The following is a 20836-nucleotide window of genomic DNA, read 5'->3' as shown; positions in this document are numbered from 1 at the left end:
CTGGGCTGCAGTTTTTAACTAGCCGTCAATTTGCTAACGACTGACAGTTGGCGCCAAAAAGACTCACCTTCTAAGTGGACGTATTTTTACATGGCAACTCGCGCTGTGCGCGACAGTTCTATTGTACAGACTTGTACCTATAAATCCTGCCTGACTCCATTATCAGTCAGAATCAGACCCTTCAGACCTTTATGACCAAATTCAGTCTATTGACTCGTCAAAACGAGTCAAATGAGCCCAAACCAGAGGGTTTACTAGTAACTACTGTCTTCATCATGAGATCGTCACCGCGTTCAATTCAACCTGTTGGGCTTGTGAGAATCTGAGAATGAGTTGTGTAGTCGGCAGGTACCTATATTAGCCCGAACTTAAAAAGTATGTTTTCGCCTCCTGCCTCCAACATCAGATATAAGTACATGCAAACATCTGCTCCCAAATACTAAAATACAATTACAAAATTAATTTAATAGGTAGAGTAGGTACCTAGATATCATAAGTAGGTAGTCCATGGGTTAAACATGTTTATCAAATCTTTCTATCAGCGAGAGTTCTCAACAGCATCATTACAGTAAAACAATAATATTGTAGCTATTAGAGTTATAAGGAATTTTGAGTTTGATAAAGTTTTAATAATCTATCTAGCTACGGAACCTTGAGAGTTGACCTTTGCGCGACATTGGCGTAATGACGTATTTCGCAAAACATGACATTTATTACAATGTTGCCCTATTTCACCCTTTTCCTTAATTTGTTGGAAAAATATTTTAGAAAATATAACTTGCTGTCAAGATTAATCCCCACAGTACATCATAGTTTTTCTTATTTTTTAAAAAATTACTTGATTTTAGCGTCAAGCGCTCTAGGCTACAGAAGTAATAGAAAAACATGGTATTAATATAATAAATTTTAAAAAATCCAGGTAATTATTTTGTTATGCTAGCAACTCTAACATCTGATATTTTCCTTCCCTCTTGTTCGCAGAAGCCGCTGTGGCAGATCACCCGGTAGATAGTGTTTTACCAGCCCAGTGTCAGTGATAGTCTCATAAGACTGTGATCAAGATGAGTCAGGCCATGCAACGTTCAACTGTATTGGTATTTAAGCCCAAAAATGTGGACGCCATTCTCGGTTTTACGGGATACAGAGCCGCAAGGTAACAAACCGGCATTTAGTGGTTATTTACGTAATAATGTCAATATACCGCAGAACACGCCAAATAAACTTGTTAACCCTAATTAATAATAGGTATATTCGATAACATTGCGGTGTCTAAAAGTACAAAGTTCGAACCAAAAACACCTTAAATTTATTATTTTTAAATTCTAATTGGGATCTGCTGGACAAATGCCAAAACCTCATACGAACTCTAAACAACTTTAAAAATTAAATTGTTTTCTTGTCTAGGTCAGATGCTTGTAATGTATAATACTTATAATAATATCTATGAAATAAAAGACACCTTAATAAAAGTTGTTGTATTAAGTGCATCATAATATTGTCTATAAAAAACTAGTGAGTTCATTGATGTGATAAATCTTATTTTATTTTTCTTAGCACATGGTGGTCAAATGTGCCTATGGGCCCACCGGATGTGATCCTGGGTATCACGGAGGCCTACAAAAGGGACACTGACTCTAGGAAAGTGAGTCTGGGTGTCGGAGCTTACAGGGATGATAATGGCAAACCTTGGATACTACCCAGTGTGAGGAAGGTGAGAAACTATTTTTAAGTAATAGTAATTTGATTTTCTCGAATGAGAAGGCCATAGAACTAGCGATGGGCGTTATTAACCATAACTGGTTATATATGCAGTTACGAGCTCGAACAGTGATCACTCGTTTTCCACTACAACAAAAACTAGTGATATTCATAACGCCATTTAAACGATCGAAATAGGCATCAGTCTTCAATAACTCTTTTAATCACAACGCCATAAAGTTAAATCGAATTCACTCTTATGTTTAAGGCATAGCGTCGATGTTTGGCTACTTTCACTACTCACGCAAAATCACTGGTTTTACAATATTCGTAATGACAAGTAACCAAACGATTTTACGTTACAATTATCACGTTTGCTTCAGAACGTTGTGAAAATAACTAGTTATAAAAATCACTAGTTAAGAAACTAGTTATTGGAAATCACATAACGCTTACGTTACGTTATCTCAAAAACCGATAACGACCCATCGCTACATAGAACAAAGCCGTACAGCCTAAAACTATATTCTAAGTACCTATCATAATTTAAATAAGGGTTGCCAATTGCCATAAATATTGTTGCCAACATAAAAAGCTTAATTGAGAGTAGAATTAGAAAAAAATATTTGAAGTCAGGATTACATTGTATGTACCTATTTATTACTCTTTTTATTAATAGGTTTTAATTTAGTGGAAACCAGTTATCCTATATTTACTTGGTTTTGTTAGTCAATCCCTTTGTAAAACACTTTTAACTCCACATTTGCTTTAACTGTCTGGGTTCTGATGCAGAAATGAATGTTGTTCAAATCAACTAAGAAAGTAATAATTATGGTTACCCATAATATCTTTGTCAACTGTCCATTTTGATCAAGTGGTTCCACTTAGTTTCAACTGTGATTGCTACATCTGGACTGGATTTATCCAGTTAGAGTCTAGTTAGGCCTAGTCAGCTAAGGCCATGTCAATAAGTCGTGCAAGTTATTTCTATGCGACTATTTCATCACTCATTTACTGTCAGGTAGGTAATTAGTTTGAGTTGTACCTGGGAGAAATATATGGCCTTATCTACTCTGTATTTTATAACATATGTCACTTTTAAAAAAAGAATAATTTCATACAAAATAAAGAAGGCTTATCCTGCACTGTTTAGTATCCAAAATTTCTTTTCAAACATCAGAGTCTAGCTATGTTAGTAATATTTCTCCTACATGTATTATTGTATAACCCGGAGAATTAAATGAACACTTTGCGTCGTCATCCATGCACATTTAATTTGCGTCTCAATTCGCGCGAGTTATGCGTTGACTGCCTCCATTTGATTTAGAGGAGGCCTAAACTGTTTATGTATATAATTGTGGTATGCTGTGTTGTTGTATACATTAACGTGTGTCATTTAGGCCCTATGGTCAGATGTTTGATCTGAAGAAGATGATGGTTTTGCAATATTTTATAATATTTTGTATCTATTTTCTCCCACTAGGCAGAAGAAGCCATATTCAACAAAAAACTAAACCACGAATATGCTCCAATCGCTGGGGAGGCGTCATACTGTGACGCAGTGGCTAAGCTGGCTCTTGGAGATGATAGCTCTGTCATTAAGGAGAAGACAAACTGTACAGTCCAGGTATGTATTTAGTAACAACCATCTTATTAATCTGCCAAATATCGACAGGAAAATTAACATTTAAAACAGCAAATACAACCTCTATTTTAAGGAGTACCATAATGTATCTTATTAGTAAACAGAGCTATTAGTCCGATAATTGCACCTACTATTGGGGTTCAACTTATGATAGTTAGTGTCACTAAAAAAAGATGTGACACTCATCCTATCCTAAGATGCAGTATGGCGGATTCATAGATATTTAAGTAAATTACTTATTGAAAGACAGTATCAGGTAATAGTATATGAATGAAACTCGCTGCCAACTGAAATATTATCTGTAATACGCTTATCTATTTATAATTTAACTTAGTTGATATTCAATCTGAGTCCTCCAATGTTTGCGCATCGTAGGTGGGTGATATCCTTGTATATTCAGACGTACGAGCAATTCCACATTCTTCACAAACCAGACACCGGAAACCGTAAGCAATATTGCTTTGAGCACGTTGGATGATTTGCAGATTGGTTTGCTCATTAGCTCCCATATAGCTTAATAAATTGTTATAATCATTACTTGTAAGCTGTATTTTCTTCGAAATACATGTGCATTTTAGGCTCCCACACGCCAATTTGTGTTTATGTCTCGCGTATCCTTTTTGCTATTAGTTATACCTAGATAAGTCCTAGTTTTTTATAGACCTGTTTTGTGGTAACCCAATTTCCTTGTATAGCTGGTGGTGGCGGCTTTACAGCTCCAATACCGACGTAGCTTTTTTTTTAAATGAAATGTACAAATATCCATTACGCTATCCATTATTGTTTTGAGACGTGTAAGATGAACGCGACATATGACGACTATTATTCTACTTATGATCAGTTTCATTTGTCAGAGATGCTTTTAAAGTGGCTGTAAAGTTTAATGCAAGAGCGGCAGCAGTGGCCGCACGACTGGCATGTTTTTAGAATGTATTTTACCATGGTAGTGAAAGGATTCGAAAATCTGCGTGGTTATCTTTTCGCAAATTGTCCATGGTCACGGTTTCCTACGTCCCGACGATCCGATTACTCTAGCCATAGAGGCAGCCAATCAGCTCGCGACACCAAACATTTCAGGACCCCGATACCGACCCCGCGTGGTCGACGATTTCCCTCACTAGTGTCGATTAATTCTTAAAACCTGAGGTTCGCGCCCAACTGGGCACCCTCAGGCCTGTTGTCTTAAACGTTGTACCGGGTGAGAGTCTTCAGCGTTGCCCATTTGTCCGGCCAAGTTAGTTAGTTAATGCCATCTGCAGCAAATCTACAATAAGGCACGTCAAAAAAAAAAAGTTTCCTGCGTGCATACTCATAACTTCTATGATGATCTGAGGGTCGAAGAAAGCCACATGTCTTGACATCAATTCCATTTTCTAGACACTATCCGGCACTGGTGCGTTGCGACTGGGCTTGGAGTTCATCAAGACGCACTACGCGATGCCGAAGGAGATCTGGTTGAGCAGCCCTACGTGGGGCAACCACCCCCAGATTTGCAACCACCTGGGGTTAACGGTAAAGAAGTACCGCTACTACGACGCTAAGAATATCTCCTTCGATATCGACGGCGCTATTGAGGATATCTGCGTGAGTTTTTTTTTTGACTATACATATAAGAAGTGGATTGGGGGAAGTCCGTACTATCACGATTTTGGCGGATATATGTATACTTTAGTGTATTTAAGATATTCAAACTCGAAATTATGGGCATGCAGTCTTATGGACACGGATTAAGAATTTGTTATACTTCTGCATTTCGCTGCTGCATTTCGTAGGAGCCGGGTTTTAAATAACTCATCAAGTATCTCTGGAGCAATTAGGTAATTGTTGATTGTCTGGTAATTAAATCGTATGTTCATTTAAATGTTAAATCCTTATGTGGGTGAGTCTCACAGCACCGCAAGTTTTTTTCATTTCACGCTCCAATGCATAAACTTCTTTCATCCTAATTTGTTGTTGTTAGTTGCCGGTCAGAAATTGCTATTTAACAATAAGGCCGCCTATTGTGTTTATTTATTCGTCTGTTAATGTCCTGTGTTTATGTTTTTGCGATATAAAGAATTATTGATTGATTGAAGTCAATATCATTCGCGCAAAAATATTCTAGGATCTTTTGTCTTTTTGCAAATATCCAGTTAATTCTTATAATCGTCGCCAATTTACGTTATGATATGATATGACATACTAATAATAAATTAAGATTATAAAGTAATTATGAGTTGCGGTCGCAGTTGTAAGCGATATAGGTTTTTGCAATAAATCGATAAATTTCGTAGATGTAAGACTATTATTTAATTACTTACTACGTGCAAACAATCGATCAACTATCTCGAGTTACGTCAAGGGGTCTCCTGTTGTATTAGATTATGTCATATTGGCGTATCAACACATTCATGTTAGGTATATTATCTATAAACGTAACAAACAAATGACTTATAGTTGATAACAAGCTGAAGTAGGTTTAAACTTGATCACGACTCGAGTGCATGGTCATGAATAAAATAACATGTGTACCTACATATAAACTGCTTGGTTGCTAGGTAATACAAAATGCCTATGTCTGTAATCTAACTATAGCGGTAATTACAATACCCAATCCACCCAGACCGACGCGTCAAGGTCACATCGAGATTGGAAAAATCGACGCTAGCTCGAGATCCTGGTTACCATGGTTACTCCGTACCAACTCTTTCGAGATCGTGGTTCCCATGGTTACGTCCCACCAATTTGCTATGAGACTATACGTTCCCGATCGGCAAGCCCGTGACCTTGACGCATCGGTCAGAATGGATTGACATGCGTAATTAGCTCTTATACTGAGTTAGGTAACTACCTACGACAGCACATTTCATTCTTCATTCATTCATTCCACATTTCAATCACTTTTAAGCACTCTACAGTACCCTGTACATCGCGTCCGATGCGTCAAGGTTGCAAGCATCACCCCTGTATCCCAGAAGGGGTAGGCAGAGGTGTATAGTATTACACCCACTCCTCGTCAGCTATGTTCAAGTACCATGTAATAGGGGGCACTTACAATCATCCATTCATGACGTAACTTTGTCGTCTTTTACCACATGTCCGGGAAGATAGCATATGAACGCGTTCTATGTTTTTATTCGTTGAATTCGTTCGTACTTCATTTTAGAAGCAATATATAATACTAAAACCTTTATATAATAGGGTAGTTTCCAACTAGTCAAATCTTTTCAAAATTTTTACTAAACTTCAAACCACGAAATTACTATGGAATTTGTATGAAAACGCAACCTGTGACGTCATAGAAAAACGTAGCAAAATATCGCACGTATTATTACATTTTTCTTTATAAAAATTCATAAATAAGTTAAATAGAAAAAAAGAAAACGTTTTTTGTCACCTTTAGATCTGTTCTTTTTTTTGTAATTACAATTTCATAATTTACCTTTGACCTAGGAAACTCCCTAATTTTCTGACTGCTGGGCAGTGCTGGGCTACCCCTTAATTATGGGGCATAGAGAAAACTCCACCTCGTCGCTTCACTGCGGATTGGTCTACTCTTTCTCTCGTCAATAACCAACCTCATCAACCCTGGGATCAGGGTTACTATTGAACCGCCATGAGCCCCTGACATGGTATATAATAGCCGGGACCGACTGCTTAACGTGCCGTCCGAAGCACGAGTCATCCTACTTTCGAACAATTGGGTGATCAGTCAACAATGTCTGATTTTTGTGAAGTCTCCCAACCAGGAATCGAACGCCAGTCGCGAGCCGTCCGAACCGTGATCCTAACGCTCAGTTCAGTGGGTCACAGAGGCCGTTTGCGGATTGGTAACGCAACATTATTGATTTCTATATTATGTATGTTTCAGACGATGCCAGAAGGTTCCATCATTCTGCTGCACGCGTGTGCGCACAACCCTACTGGCGTGGACCCTACCATGGACCAGTGGAAAAAGCTTTCAGAGGTAAGAATTTATAATATTGTCTATCCTACATTCATCATCATCATCATCAGCCCCACTGCTGGGGCACGGGCCTTCCCTATGGATGGATAGGGAGATCGGGCCTTAAACCATCACGCGGGGCCAGTGCGGATTGATGGTTATTAACAACTGCTAATGCAGCCGGGACCAACGGCTTAACGTGCCTTCCGAAGCACGGAGGAGCTCGAGATGAAAACTCTTTTTTTTTTTGTGGTCACCCATCCTTTGACCGGCCTTTGCGAAAGTTGCTTAACTTCAACAATCGCAGACCGAGCGCGTTTACCGCTGCGCCACCGAGCTCCTTGTGAGGGCCGGACTGAAAAACAGCCCCCGAGATCACTGCGACCTTGTCAGATCTATTGTGACCTAAATCCTTACCGATCCGTTCGAAGAGATCCAACGTATTTTTGGGAGAACTCTCCATGACTACCAGGGGGTCTATTATGTGGCCCCCAAGTGTACGGCTTCTACTATGTGTGAGAGCCTCGAGCGAATGAAATTCGTGAATTCGAATACTTTCCATCCCTTACGTTACAAGCACCGAATATCGAATTACAACGAATACCGAATGACACCGAATGTCCTTTTAAAAACCAAACCACATTGTTTAACTATTGTGGCTGGAAACCGTAAGAGGATTTGGCAAACTTTTATTTGAATTCCTATTTTAAATTTAATTTTAAAGAGCGCAGCGCCTTGCCTTATACAAATATTCGCTTAGTCTTATCTCATAAAGAGTACTTAGCTACAAAAACGCAATGTATTTATTTTTAGCTAAATACTGCACATTAACAGTATTGTGATACATCATTCGCAACCACTGGAATGGTGTATAAAGACTCACGGTGTTTCTGAACTTAATAAGTGAAAACTGGTACCACTTCAATAAACATGCAGGGTATCTGAGGTTGTCTGAGTTACATTTCATGGGTGCCGAGACAAACCTCTGTGGTTTAACAGCACCATTCAAACAATGTGTTAAGATTAAAGATATAATGAAAATAAATAAATAAAAAAAATCTATGATGAGTTTGATCATCGATCAGTTGAAATGCATGTGTAAATACATGATTAGATCATTTAAATTCATTATGTTTGTCTGAAACAGTGTAGGTACTCTATCAATGAAAATTATTACAAATCTAAGATCTTGTCACGTACCTTGGAAATAACCCGACAGAATTAAGATGATAGCACACGTCAAACAGGTTGCATGTCAGTGTGATGCCTATTTGATTCGTCTGGGTTATTCCTTCAATTTAAAATTAACAGCTGTTAATCATCCGTCCCTTTCACTTTCGTCAGATAAGAAAGCGACAGGTATAACTTAAAAATAGGTGACGTGTATTGAAATCAGCACCTTCATGATATAGTACGGGTGGAAATATCAGGATTGGCAGTGGGTTATCTCACTGATGACTTGTGGCTCTCCCCTCACTCTCCGAGTGATTTTGGGAACCCCTGTACACTAATTGGTAACACCAGTCATATAACGATTTCAGGCGATTATGGCGCGCAATGTGTTCCCGTTCTTCGACATGGCGTACCAGGGCTTCGCGACTGGTAGTGTGGACAACGACGCGGCTGCAGTTAGGCTGTTCGTCGAGGCTGGCCACCAGGTCATGCTAGCGCAGAGTTTCGCCAAGAATATGGGTGAGTTGGACAGCTATAGTTCGTCGAACTAATGAGATTTTTTTCCACTTGTTCGATGGTCGAACCAGTGAGAACAGGCTAGTTTCCGACTTGTCAAATCAGTTACTTTTTTCCATTGGATTTTGTATGAAAAAGCACACTGTGACGTCATAGTAAAACGTGATAAAATGTCGGACTTATTATTACGTTTTTCTTGATTAAAATTCGTAAATAATTAAGGTCTGTCTTTATTTAGCTATCAGAATTTCATAATTTATCTTGACCTAGTACACTACCCAATTATCTAGATTAGCGTATGCACTCAGTGCAATTTCACTTGATTAGCGTCAAAGCCAAAAAAGAGTAATGGCGATTACTCCACCGACAAGAGCGCAGCTCTTTAATAAAGAGAGAGAGAGCGTCAAAGCCAAAAATGTCACACGACCGGAAAACTAATCGTAGAGTTTTATCTAAAATGTGGTTCTTTCCATTCTAAGTGTATTATTTGAGTTAAAGACGTCATAATTTGACATAACCTTTTTATCTTATCGTTACTATGACTACTGTTGTTAGTTGTTTATATTTTTTCATCAATTCATTTGTTGTTGCATAAGCAATATATGACCCCGATTCCTGCAGACAACTCTTAATATTATTTCAAGTTATTAGTTATACCCGTCATTTTCTTATACGTCAAAAAGGAAAGGGACGAATGACTGACAACTGTTAATTTTAATATGAATGAATAAGCCGGGCGAATATAATAGGCATCTCGCTGATATGCCGTTTGACGTGTGCTGTTAACTTAATTCTGTCAGATTATTGGCCAATATAAAATTGTGGGAGCGTTTTTTAACTTCTGCCTAAAATTGACGTGTTACATAAATTTTATGCCTGTCGATTACCCGTCACTTTCCTTTTCGACGGATAATAAAATGACAGGTATAACTTAAAATAAAATTAGATGGTGTGTACTGGAAGCAGCACCACTGTGTAATTAGAATAGGTAACAGAAAAAACAAAATGATATTTTACAAATGGCCGGCCTTACGATCCGGAGCTCCCGGGTTCGAACACGGGTCCAGTGGCGACATCATCGCTAAATCACTTTATGATCGTTATTCCTAAGTTTGGTTACGACATTGCAGGCTGAAATTAAAATCTGGGTAAAAATTGAGCCCTTTGAGACTCAAACTTTATACCTGGTCTGAAACTAGCTTGTCTATAATATAAATAGTTTATTATAAAAGGACGCCACACAGAAAAACAAGACAATAACATCATTTATTTTTTTTACAAAACAATTTCAAAAAAGCAGGTTCATTACGAGGTTACCAAAAATCAGATCCGAATGGTTTCCTCTATAAGGCGGCGATATTCAACATTAGTCGTAACATTGCAGGTCTGTACGGCGAGCGAGCGGGCGCGCTCACGTTCTTGTGCGGCGACGCCGACAGCGCGGCCAAGATGATGTCGCAGGTCAAGATCATGGTGCGCACCATGTACTCCAACCCACCGCTCTACGGCGCGCGCATCGTCTCCGAGATCCTCAACACGCCTGATCTTAAGAGCCAATGGTGAGTGCTTTTTAGTATACAGGGTGTAATTCCGTTACACCCTGTATAAAGCGAAGGTTGATGGTTGGGCTGGCAGAGGAAGACCTAGAAGAACATACGTGGACCAAATTGGATATGTCCTTAGAAAAGGTTCAGTACGATCTACTCCGAACCGGCGTGCGTGTATGAAACGATTGATGAATGTGGAGGAAGCAAGAGAAGTGTGTCAGGATCGAAACAAATGGAATTCCATAGTCTCTGATTACCCCGGTGGGAAATAGGCGTGCGTTCATTTATGTATGTATTTGCACAAGCCAAGAAAGAGTTGAAGATAATCCCGTTACGAACGCTCTGGAGCATTCTCCAAGAGAGAAATCCTGCCTTGTATCTTTCCTCCACACCTCCGCTTACCATAACATAAGCTCACGACCATATCCCAATGGGGTAGTCAGAGGTACATCCATCGCATAATGAAATAAGTACCCACGCCTCACCGAGCTTTCTAGGCCAACGTGATAGGTGGTGAGCCGTATCGCCGTCTATAATCGCGTCAACTGTGTTAGTGAAAACTGCACTCAAGATAAATTAATAACTCACTGGTGCAAGTCTTCAAGGGATTCCAACCGGCGCTCCCCGTTTGAGAACCAACCCAGCGCACCACAGGATCACAGTGACTCATACAGAAACAGCCTATATACGTCCCACTGCTGGGCACAGGCCTCCCCTCAATCAACCGGAGGATATATGGAGCATACTCCACCACGCTACTCCACTGCGGGTTGGTGGAGTGACTCATATCTTTTCGTAATTAATATAGCGAAATTCTATCGCCGATGATGTATGCCTCCGGTACGTTCGGCAGCCTCTGGATTCTGTAAAAACAAATTGGGGAACCATTTTTTCAGAGAACATGGCCTCAATTGGAATCGGCATGTCAAAGAATGTGATATGACTGTGTTTACTTATATACTACATCGCCAAATTTTAAAGTGACGAGAGATACATATCTTTCGCGCTAAAAGTATGAAGCTTACTACGAAAGAGACAAGAGATATTTCACTATATAGTCATGCTACGTTAAATAGTGCATAAAATCGGTGTTTTTGACTCTTGAGTCGTGTGTGCCGTGCAGTGCAACTCTTGTGAACTGTGGAATATATCAGACTTTGCCTAATGTGTATTTGTGGTATATTCCAGGCTATGCGACGTGAAAATGATGGCTGACCGCATCATCTCGATGCGCAAGGCTCTGCGCAGCGGCATCGAAGGCGCCGGCAGCAAGCGCAGCTGGAAGCACATCACTGACCAGATCGGCATGTTCTGCTACACTGGGCTTAAACCCGACCAGGTAAATGCTCCTCATCTTCAAAAATCCAATCACTTCCAAAGTTTTGTTCAATAAAACATGAGTTTCATTGAATTTTAACTTTGAATTTGAAGAATTGAAAGCCATATCATTCAAAAATTTAAAATTGACCTTCAAGTTTATCTTTGATAATTACGTTGAATAAATGATTCTCCAACAGCCTCCGTGGTCTAGTGCGTTAGGCTAACGATCTGGAGGTCCGGGTTCGATTCCCGATGGGGACATTGTCGAAATCACTTTGTGAGACTGTCCTTTGTTTGGTAAGGACTTTTCAGGCTTGAATTATCTGATTGTCCGAAAAAGTAAGTTGATTCCGTGCTTCGGAGGGCACGTTAAACCGTTGGTCCCGGCTATTACCCGTAAAAACACCTCCACCAACCCGCAGTGTAGCAGCGTGGTGGAGTATGCTCCATACCCTCTCCGGTTGATTGAGAGGAGGCCTGCGCCCAGCAGTGGGACGTATATAGGCAGTTTATGTTATGTAAATAATTCTGATCTGATTGCCTTGTCCAAGTTCTCGGTACATGACAGTCCTCTAAAAAAATCTGATCTTTAGCTCCATATCATAAGGACTTCGGTTGATTAAGATAACACTTGAACCCAGTAGCAGGACGTATTAAGCTGATTATTCAAGTAGTACCACCATCATCACAATAAAGAGCCACGCTCTTGTCGGTGTAGCATACTCCATTCTTTTCTATCACCAATTCCAGCACATCACCCTATAAATTCTGAATGGAAGTCATGACTTACCCTTGCTGTATCTTTGTTTCAGGTTGAAAAGTTGACCAAGGATTACCACATTTACCTGACCAAGGACGGACGTATTTCAGTCGCGGGAGTGACCACGAAGAACGTGCAATACATTGCAGAGGCCATCCACAAGGTCTCCTCCTAAGCGCAATGTTTGCACTGCCCTCGACAAAGTGACGTCATTAACCCATTGGACTACTCTACAACAAGATTGAATCTTATTACGTTACACAAGAGTTCGCCTAAGTAATATTTTAGAGACAAAAACTTTATTTTGTTTTCTAAGAAAATATTCATGTCTCTAAAGAAATCTAAGCCGACGCGATTCTCGCCCAAATTTATGGAAAAATGTTCTTGTAGAGTCGCCTTTTTACTGAGTAAGCGTGTTTAGTGATGGATATGTACTATGGTAATGACAGCACCGTGACGTAAGCACTCAATGAACTATGAAGCCTAGCAAAAGGCTCGCAAAGATTTATTAGATGATGATTTACGTTACAGTTGAAGTATAAGGGGACATAGGAGAATTGATCGCTAAATAAGTTTAACACCTCCGACGGAATGTTTATAGCCGTGTTTCTTTCGAAGCGTCATAGTATTATGAATGGTCAATGGCCTGAGGTCAGTGTCCTTGAAAGGGTTAACACGGCAGTGTCTATTGTCGTGTCGCGTGTTACGTCACTAAGTCACGTTTGAACGATTGTTCGTCGCCAATGTGAAACATATCGATGTACGATTTTGAAGCATTTTTTAAATCATGTGCTTTGCCTTTGTATTGTAACATGTGGTCGAGATTTTCAGTTAATCTTTTATAAATATAAGTGATAGTTTTACATTTTTATTTTTTATTTCGCAACCTTAACGTACCTGATATCTAAGTAAAGTTTTTTTTGAGGGTATGTCATCGGGAGTCATAGGGTGATATTATTATATATAAGAAATAAATATGATTAAACTTTTATTGTTAAAATAAGTAGATAAAATAAACTTGATGCCAAAAACACAGAAATTGTATTAACATGTTGCAGTGATCCTAAGACGGAGATAATTCTACGCAAAATATTTACAGCCGACAAACAAACGTCTTACTCTATTTAAAATCTGATGCAGGTCAATCGTTAACATTGCCTTCATTTGATTTAACATCAAATTTAAACTATACAAGTTAAATTCCTTTTAGGACGTCGCTTATTTAATGGAACACATTTATCCACAACTCGATTACATTGTGGTAACAATCTTAACAGTATTCACCTGCATCCACATCCAAAATCGATGTAAAGTAAACCTTAACACTTTTAACTAAATCAGTTTATCGCAGGATGTATATACATCCAAAAATGCTTTATACAATTTTATTATTATGATACAAAATATAGTAATACATTCTAGTAGACAGTTGTCATTGATATTTTATTAAAAATAGTTATCATTAATATGTACAATTTGTCGCTACGACTCTAGGCATGGCACTATTTCTTTAGAATGCAATATCATTCTCTTTAAAGCAAGAAATATGTACCATTATTTTACACTTCTCAGTACGAGGCTTCCCAATTTGGTTACACTTCCATTCTCTTATTAAAATTTCCAAAGACCTTTTCCAAAATCTAAACAACCAAAATGAACTTAAAAACGTGTGAAACAATTTTTTACGTACATGATTTTCGTTTTATCGATGTATAATCTATTTTGAAAATATCTAATTGGGTGTTTTTTTACCTTAATTTTAGTCCAATTACAATTTCTGAAAATGTATTAATGGAACAGTCGCAAATTAGCGGTGAATTGGATGCTACCTTTAAAAAAGTGTACTTGAATATTTTTAATATTTTCTACACATTTTAGAAAGGCGGTTTTGATTCGAACTTTGAGTGAATATATCAGTGTGACATTGCTCACTGGGGAATGAGTGCACCGATCAGAACTGTGAGTATAAGTCCTATACTATTGTTATATAATGTAACATTACTACAAAGCACTGGGTATCTATATGTATGTATAAGTTAACTAACTACAACACTGAGTACATCTGTAAATATTATATTTACAAAATAACATCTTAAACTGTATTGAACTATAATAAAATAAATATTTCACCTTCATATGCTACATTTGACAATATATAACCAACAATTATGGTGTATGTAGATACATTTCGCTGCTCGGTTTAAATATTCAGATATTCACAATACAGTTCGGCAAAAAGCGGTCGATTCTCCTTAACTAGCAACACTGCCATTTCTTGAGCCAATGACATGAATTCATATCCTCGACTGACCAATAAAAAGGCAGAAACAAATGTTGCCAGAGTATATTAAAATATTTCTCATAATGACCGATTCCTTCTTTTTTACTGGGTTGTACTAAGTTTAAATTGAATGGTATGGGATGATCCGTGCGGATGAAATTCAACTAGTTATATGAAATTAAAGACATAACTGCCTGATTTTGAACATCTAATGTAACTAAGAATATGGCTCAATTTGTGCGAACATACACACATTTGCTTGAACTTGAAAATCTTAAAACTTTACGAACCAAATGATTTTGCGCGTATATAATTTTAAGTATTAAAATTAGTATGATTTTAAAGTTTCGGAATTTTGTGAAGAGAGCACGTAGCATCACTTAAAATACTAAACAATATTCTACTAGTAACTTTCGAATTTTGAAAATTCATTGAATAAAACTACGAGACACTGCCAAAGAGAACAGAGTTGTGAAATGCGTAAGTCGGGGCATCCTTAAAAACAAATTCACTTAGCTGGGCTAGACGTAAAAAGAAACGTATGTTTTTTTATCATCCCAGGCATGCATAGTATAATAGGCGTATGAGGCCCAGTACTGCAGAGCTTGATGTAACGTTGCATGGAAATTCATACAATTTAATACAGCCCTAAACGCAGCGTACTGGGGTCGCGCGGCTCGGACACCTCAGTCCCTAAGCGGCTATATCCCAGTGAAAATGATAGGATGTGGCATCTTCAGACTTCAATACTAGAGGTGGTCGAAAGTTGCCTTTGGTTGTCTACTGGGTCTACTTACCCCATTAGGGATAACGGACTTGAGTTGCCTGTTTGTCTTAACTCAAATGTATGGTTATTGTCAATAACAATATTGAATGCAATATCCACTTTCTATTGAAATTCGACTTATGTAAAACGTGAATAATCTGTCTTCAGCAATTATTCAACTTAATTTAATTTGGAAACTCTATGTGCCCAACTATAATAACCGCTTTGTTAAAAATCTATGAGATATTTTCGAAAATTATTAATATGTTTTTTTAGTTTCCTCTAAATTCTACGGTTTCTTTAAAAGAACTATGTCAACTAAAACGAATTCGTCAATATCAGTATTTTTTAATTAAAATGTCGTTTATTTAATGCTCGTTCATGGTTTGATTTTCTAAATGAAACCGCTTTACGCGTCGATATTCACCACAAATAGATATCAAGGCCTGTAATTCAGTTTCAAGTCTGCATGATTTGAAATCATTCAACTTCAAGATGTTTAGCCTCTTTATTTCCTATGGGAAATTATTACACAAAACTTACTGTACTATCCAACATAAGTACTAAGAAGTGCGTGTACGGCAACAAACGAGATTTAACAAATGCGTCGCGGACACGGCATCTTAAGCACCCGTAGAACTATTGTTGGATAATATACAAACATACTGATATCTGTAAAACAGTTAAAATTCATTTAACACAACAAATAAAAACACGATACAAAACATTACGCTTCGCCTAACACCAATAACATCACTCACTATTCACATCATATGTCCCAGCTTATACTAAAGTGCCATTACATTTTAAAGAAACATTTCACCATTTCCAAATTAGTACTAGTATTGCTGATTATTTGTTTAAAGGCAAACTTTCACTTACAGGGTGCGAGTGCGTGGCGGGCTCGGCGGCGCCGGCGGCGGGCTCGGGCTCGGCCGCGTCCGCGCCCAGCAGGCGGCTCAGCTGCTCGTGCAGCAGCCGCCGCTCCTTGTCCTTGTCGTCCGGGAACTCGTCGTCGCCCGCCATCATGCCCTCGTCCAGGTACGAGAACGAGTCCAGGTTGATGTCCGAGGACGCGATGGCCGTGCTGTAGATGTCTATCCGCTGGTGCGACTTGGCCACCTTCTCCGTCAGCTTCTCCTTGGCCTTGGTGAGCGCGTCCGACTCGGAGCGGTCGATCCTCGGCTCGCCCTCTTTTAGCTTCTCCGTCTTGGATTTGAGCGCGAAAGAGGAGTCATTGCTGGAGGAGCCGTCGTCCTGCAGCTGGCTGAGCAGCGTCCGCGTGGCCAGCGCCAGCCCGCCCCCGCCGCCGTACACGCTGCTCTCGCCTGCAACGTCACCATTGCGACAAATAAGTACACACTAGGTGAATTATCTCAAACTAAAGCAAAAAATCAGTATACGATGAAAGTCTTACCGCTAGGCGTGACTTGTATGCTCTCCTGCGACGAGTGTTTGCTTTTAGCTTTGTGGCCCATGTAGTCGTTATCGTCGTCGCTGGACATGCCCAGGTCGAGGTGCAGCGCGTTCAGCTTGTTGTCGTCGTCCTTCTCCTTCCCCGAGACCGTGTCCAGCTCCATCTCCCAGTCCGTGACGCTCGATGAATCCTTCGCGGTCTCCGAATCCTTGCTCAAATTCGATTGGCCCTCCTCTTTCGACATTATTGGTAAACCCGACTCTTCTATAGGAACGATATCACTTATGCTTTCAGTTGTGGAATCTAAACTATTCGCGTTGCAGGTCTCCTCAGTCATTTGATTATCGAAAAGTACTGGCGTTTCGGAAGTGATTTCTTGTGTTTTCTTAACGTCTTCGACGCGTCCTCCCGACACGCGACTGTCTAAGATCTCCGACATAGTCGTGGTGCGACCTGTCTGTTCGTTATTGAGCTCTAAAACTATTACGTTGCCAGAACATTTACTTGAGTCCGGCTGATCAGTCTTAGTGGCTTGCAGTAGTTGGTTCACGTTCTTCCCCATAATAATTTTCGACATGTCGTTTCCATTCTTGGTGAACGTCAACGCCTTCCCTATGGTGGCTCCCTTCGGTACGACAATGACGTTCCCTTTACTGACCGGCCTTACTATCGGATTTGTTATTTTGGGTGTAGTAATGGGGGTCATACCCTTCACTGGAACTATATCTGCCAGATTAGCAGTTTTGATCGGCTCAACACCGATAATCTTCTTGGGAGTTATTGTATTCATTACTGTCGACGGTTTCGAGACCACGGTGACTGATGACGACTTGACAACTTGCGTGGCTGACTGCGAGCTGACAGGCACCAGCTTCATCGAAGTAGAAATGCCCTTGAAATGTACGGGAAGTAACGGTATCTGTCCTTCCGAGCCGGATTTAGTACGAGCCTTGGCCGGCAATACGACCATCTTCTGTCCCGATTTTGGATTTAAAACTACAGTCTTAGCCGATACTTTTAAATCGGTGGCGGGAATGCCTTTGGGAGTGAAAGCTTCCGACGTTCTAGGAGATATACTTTGCATAGTGACGGGAGTCTTGGTTGGGGCGGTGACCGTCGATGACGTGATAATGATCTTCGAGTTGGACAAACCTTTGTCGGCCGCCGGCTTGGAGACGACGATCATCTTGTCTGTGAGCACGGGCGTGTGTGGGCCGCGTTGCTTAGGCACCGAGCTGATCACCTTGGTCGCGACCAGCTTGCCAGTCGAGTTGAGCGCCTTCTGCGTTGCACTCGGCGCCACTACCAACTGCTTGTTCGTGAGCAGCTTTATGTCGGAGGGTTTCTGTAAAATTTGTACTTTTTTGTCGGTTGTGATTTCGCCCTTGTTTTTGATGATGAGATGGCAGGGCTTGCCACTGATGGTGTGCGTGGGTGTAGAAGTGGCCTGCGCTTGAAGCGAGGCGGGGTCGTGCGCGGCCTCGGGCACGCCCAGCTCGTGCGGCAGCGTGGCCGGCGGCGGCAACTGCTGTAACGCGCCGCCCTCCGACATCATGCCCGGCGGTGACACCACTTTGGGCTTCAGCTCGTCAATGTAATCCTGCTTGGTCTTCCCGCCTAGCACTGCCTGCGCGTAACTAGCCTGGAAAGTATTTGGAGGGCCGGAGTAGTCGTGTTGCATCGAGCTCGGGTTGTACTTGCTCGGGGAGACCGACATCTCCTGTGGTTTCTTCACTTGCGACTTAGATACTATAATTGGCGCCGGATTTTTGTTGCGTTTGTGCGACCTGTGTTTCTGTGGTGTCTGCGGCGGGTGGTGCGATTTGCTGGTCGACACTTTGCTCACTTGATTGTATGAGTGTTTTGATTGGCCCGACGGTTTACCTGAACATACAATATGAAAATTAATAAATTGTTGAGTAACTTTTCAAAATAAAATATTGATAGATATTGAAACATACTTGTGGCTGGTTGTGAGAACTTAGAGTATATCTGTGATAGGTTGAGATGTTTCTGATTGGTGTTGACAGGTATATTCCTCATGTTTTTTACTGGGGTGGTTGTGTCATCTGGTATTGCACCACCTTCTGGTATTTTTCTCTTTCGATTTATAAGTTCTGTTTCCCAAAGCTGAAAAAAAATTAAAACAATTACATTTCCTTCATCATTGTTTATATGCTGAAAATTATTGCAAAATATATTTATATTTTTTTCTCAAGCCTATCATGTCCCACTGCAAAGCCTACCAAATTGTTGACAAACTAAACAAAACACTAAAACATATTGGTAAAATTAATATTACTTACTTTAGCTGTCTGGTCTTCCATGGCAACAGGGGGGTATAACAATTCATCTATGGTATCATTAGAGGGCATTGCTCCCTCAGCGGTCTCCCCCTCTGCTTCTGGCAACTCTTCTTCATTTGTTTTTGGTGCGACAAGTTTTTCAGCTTCAAGTTTCTTCTGGATCTCTTTATTCTCAGCGGCTGCAGCCTCCGCAGCCTTATCCGCAATCTCTGTGTACATGGTCTGAGCCACCCCACGGGGCAACAGCGGCACCCGCCTGCGCCCCTCGCTGATCCATGCCAAGCCTGTGTTTGGGCCTGCTAGCCTGTTGTAATATTTTCATGTTTAATTTCAATATTAGTTCTGCATATTTAAACATACGATGTATACCCCATTATGGGGGCACAATCCCCTCAATGAATCAGAAGAGTGTTACTCCTACCAGTGATAATTATATTATTTAAATTGACATAACAACAGCCTAAGATAATAAAAAAACCTAAAAAAACAAAAATAAAACTATGGATGTAATTGACATTTAAATTTTATAGGTTAGCTGTCACTTTTAAAATAAGTAATAATCCTTTATTTTTCAATACTAAGACATCTAAACCACTTGTACACTTACTGAAAGCAACACATAAAATATTTATACAAGTGACATCTGTATCTACTGGGCTTTGATTAGATACATGCTAAAGAAACACAAATAAAAAAACATCAAGCTTAAAAACTTTTATTTCAATCTAATAAGAAGGAATCACCTCAAACCTATAAGAAATATAGGTAAACTAGTTGAGTACAAACACATCTTTAACTTGCAAACACCCTCAGCCATCTTTGACTTTGCAATGCAAAGTTTAAAAATAAATCAAGAAGCCCACACCACAAATAATGAATATCAACTTACTGCTCTGCAATGGTAGCTAACACCTCGTCATTAGACACGCGACGCGCCTCAGCGCTGTGACGATCTTGGCTTATATGCAAAACGGCGCGCAGTTCCTCAAGCAACTTTTTTCTGTTGTCTTCTAATGCCCCCTGTGCTCTAAACACACTGATCATATTCGAGTAGGCTTCCAGTTCTAAAAACAAACGAATAACCAATAAATTACTTGCTATAATTGAGATGTAAATGCCTAAAAAACAATGAAATCGCAATAAGCATAACAGAAGAAAAGCATAGGAGGGAAAATGAATGCCATTTATAAGCCTAAATATATACCGAGTCTTCGAAGCGTTCTGCGACATTCGTCGCGCGTCATATTTAAGAGCATGGGCCACATTTTGAGGCGTGTATTTTAAACACTGCTAATCCACTCTTTGATTATATGATTTTAACCATATTTTAGGAAATATTCAATTGGCAAATATCCATACTGTTTACTTCAAACGACAATTCGTTCATTTTTGACACTTTGATAGAAAGATGCGAAAGCTTGAGTTTTGTCTATGGTTTAGGGATACCTAGGTAGTGTTGTTAAGTACCCACTACATTGGAAA

At 39.8% G+C, this 20836-nt stretch overlaps 2 protein-coding genes across 2 annotated transcripts; one reads left to right on the top strand and one right to left on the bottom strand.

The window, feature by feature from the left end:
• Positions 1-959: 959 nt before the first annotated feature.
• On the top strand, positions 960-13449 carry LOC126381914 (aspartate aminotransferase, mitochondrial). The gene is made up of 9 exons (XM_050031487.1): positions 960-1153; positions 1555-1711; positions 3182-3325; positions 4721-4927; positions 7194-7289; positions 8810-8960; positions 10342-10516; positions 11693-11843; positions 12637-13449. Exons 1-9 carry the CDS (start codon positions 1062-1064, stop codon positions 12757-12759), a joined length of 1296 nt encoding a protein of 431 aa, XP_049887444.1. The 5' UTR covers positions 960-1061; the 3' UTR covers positions 12760-13449.
• Positions 13450-13559: 110 nt separating this feature from the next.
• On the bottom strand, positions 13560-20763 carry LOC126381820 (BRCA2-interacting transcriptional repressor EMSY). Its single transcript, XM_050031318.1, has 6 exons — positions 20559-20763; positions 20244-20418; positions 19355-19658; positions 19010-19178; positions 17049-18932; positions 13560-16959 (listed from the first exon to the last, which is right to left on the bottom strand). The coding sequence occupies exons 1-6, from the start codon at positions 20617-20619 to the stop codon at positions 16484-16486; spliced, it is 3069 nt and encodes a 1022-aa protein (XP_049887275.1). The 5' UTR covers positions 20620-20763; the 3' UTR covers positions 13560-16483.
• Between the last annotated feature and the right edge of the window lie 73 nt (positions 20764-20836).

This window comes from Pectinophora gossypiella, chromosome 1 (genome assembly GCF_024362695.1).
Source record: "Pectinophora gossypiella chromosome 1, ilPecGoss1.1, whole genome shotgun sequence".
In the NCBI taxonomy this organism is placed as follows: Eukaryota; Metazoa; Arthropoda; class Insecta; order Lepidoptera; family Gelechiidae; genus Pectinophora; species Pectinophora gossypiella.
Note: the sequence above shows the minus strand (reverse complement) of the source record. Positions and strands in the feature narration are given on the sequence as shown.

Coding starts and splice junctions, on each gene's coding strand:
- LOC126381820 (XM_050031318.1), bottom strand. CDS start 20,619: ATGTGGCCCATGCTCTTAAATATGACGCGCGACGAATGTCGCAGAACG. Junction 20,419..20,558: donor CAGAACGCTTCGAAGACTCG/GTATATATTTAG, acceptor GTTTGTTTTTAG/AACTGGAAGCCTACTCGAAT. Junction 16,960..17,048: donor CATACAAGTCACGCCTAGCG/GTAAGACTTTCA, acceptor GTGACGTTGCAG/GCGAGAGCAGCGTGTACGGC.
- LOC126381914 (XM_050031487.1), top strand. CDS start 1,062: ATGAGTCAGGCCATGCAACGTTCAACTGTATTGGTATTTAAGCCCAAA. Junction 1,154..1,554: donor ACGGGATACAGAGCCGCAAG/GTAACAAACCGG, acceptor TATTTTTCTTAG/CACATGGTGGTCAAATGTGC. Junction 3,326..4,720: donor AGACAAACTGTACAGTCCAG/GTATGTATTTAG, acceptor TCCATTTTCTAG/ACACTATCCGGCACTGGTGC.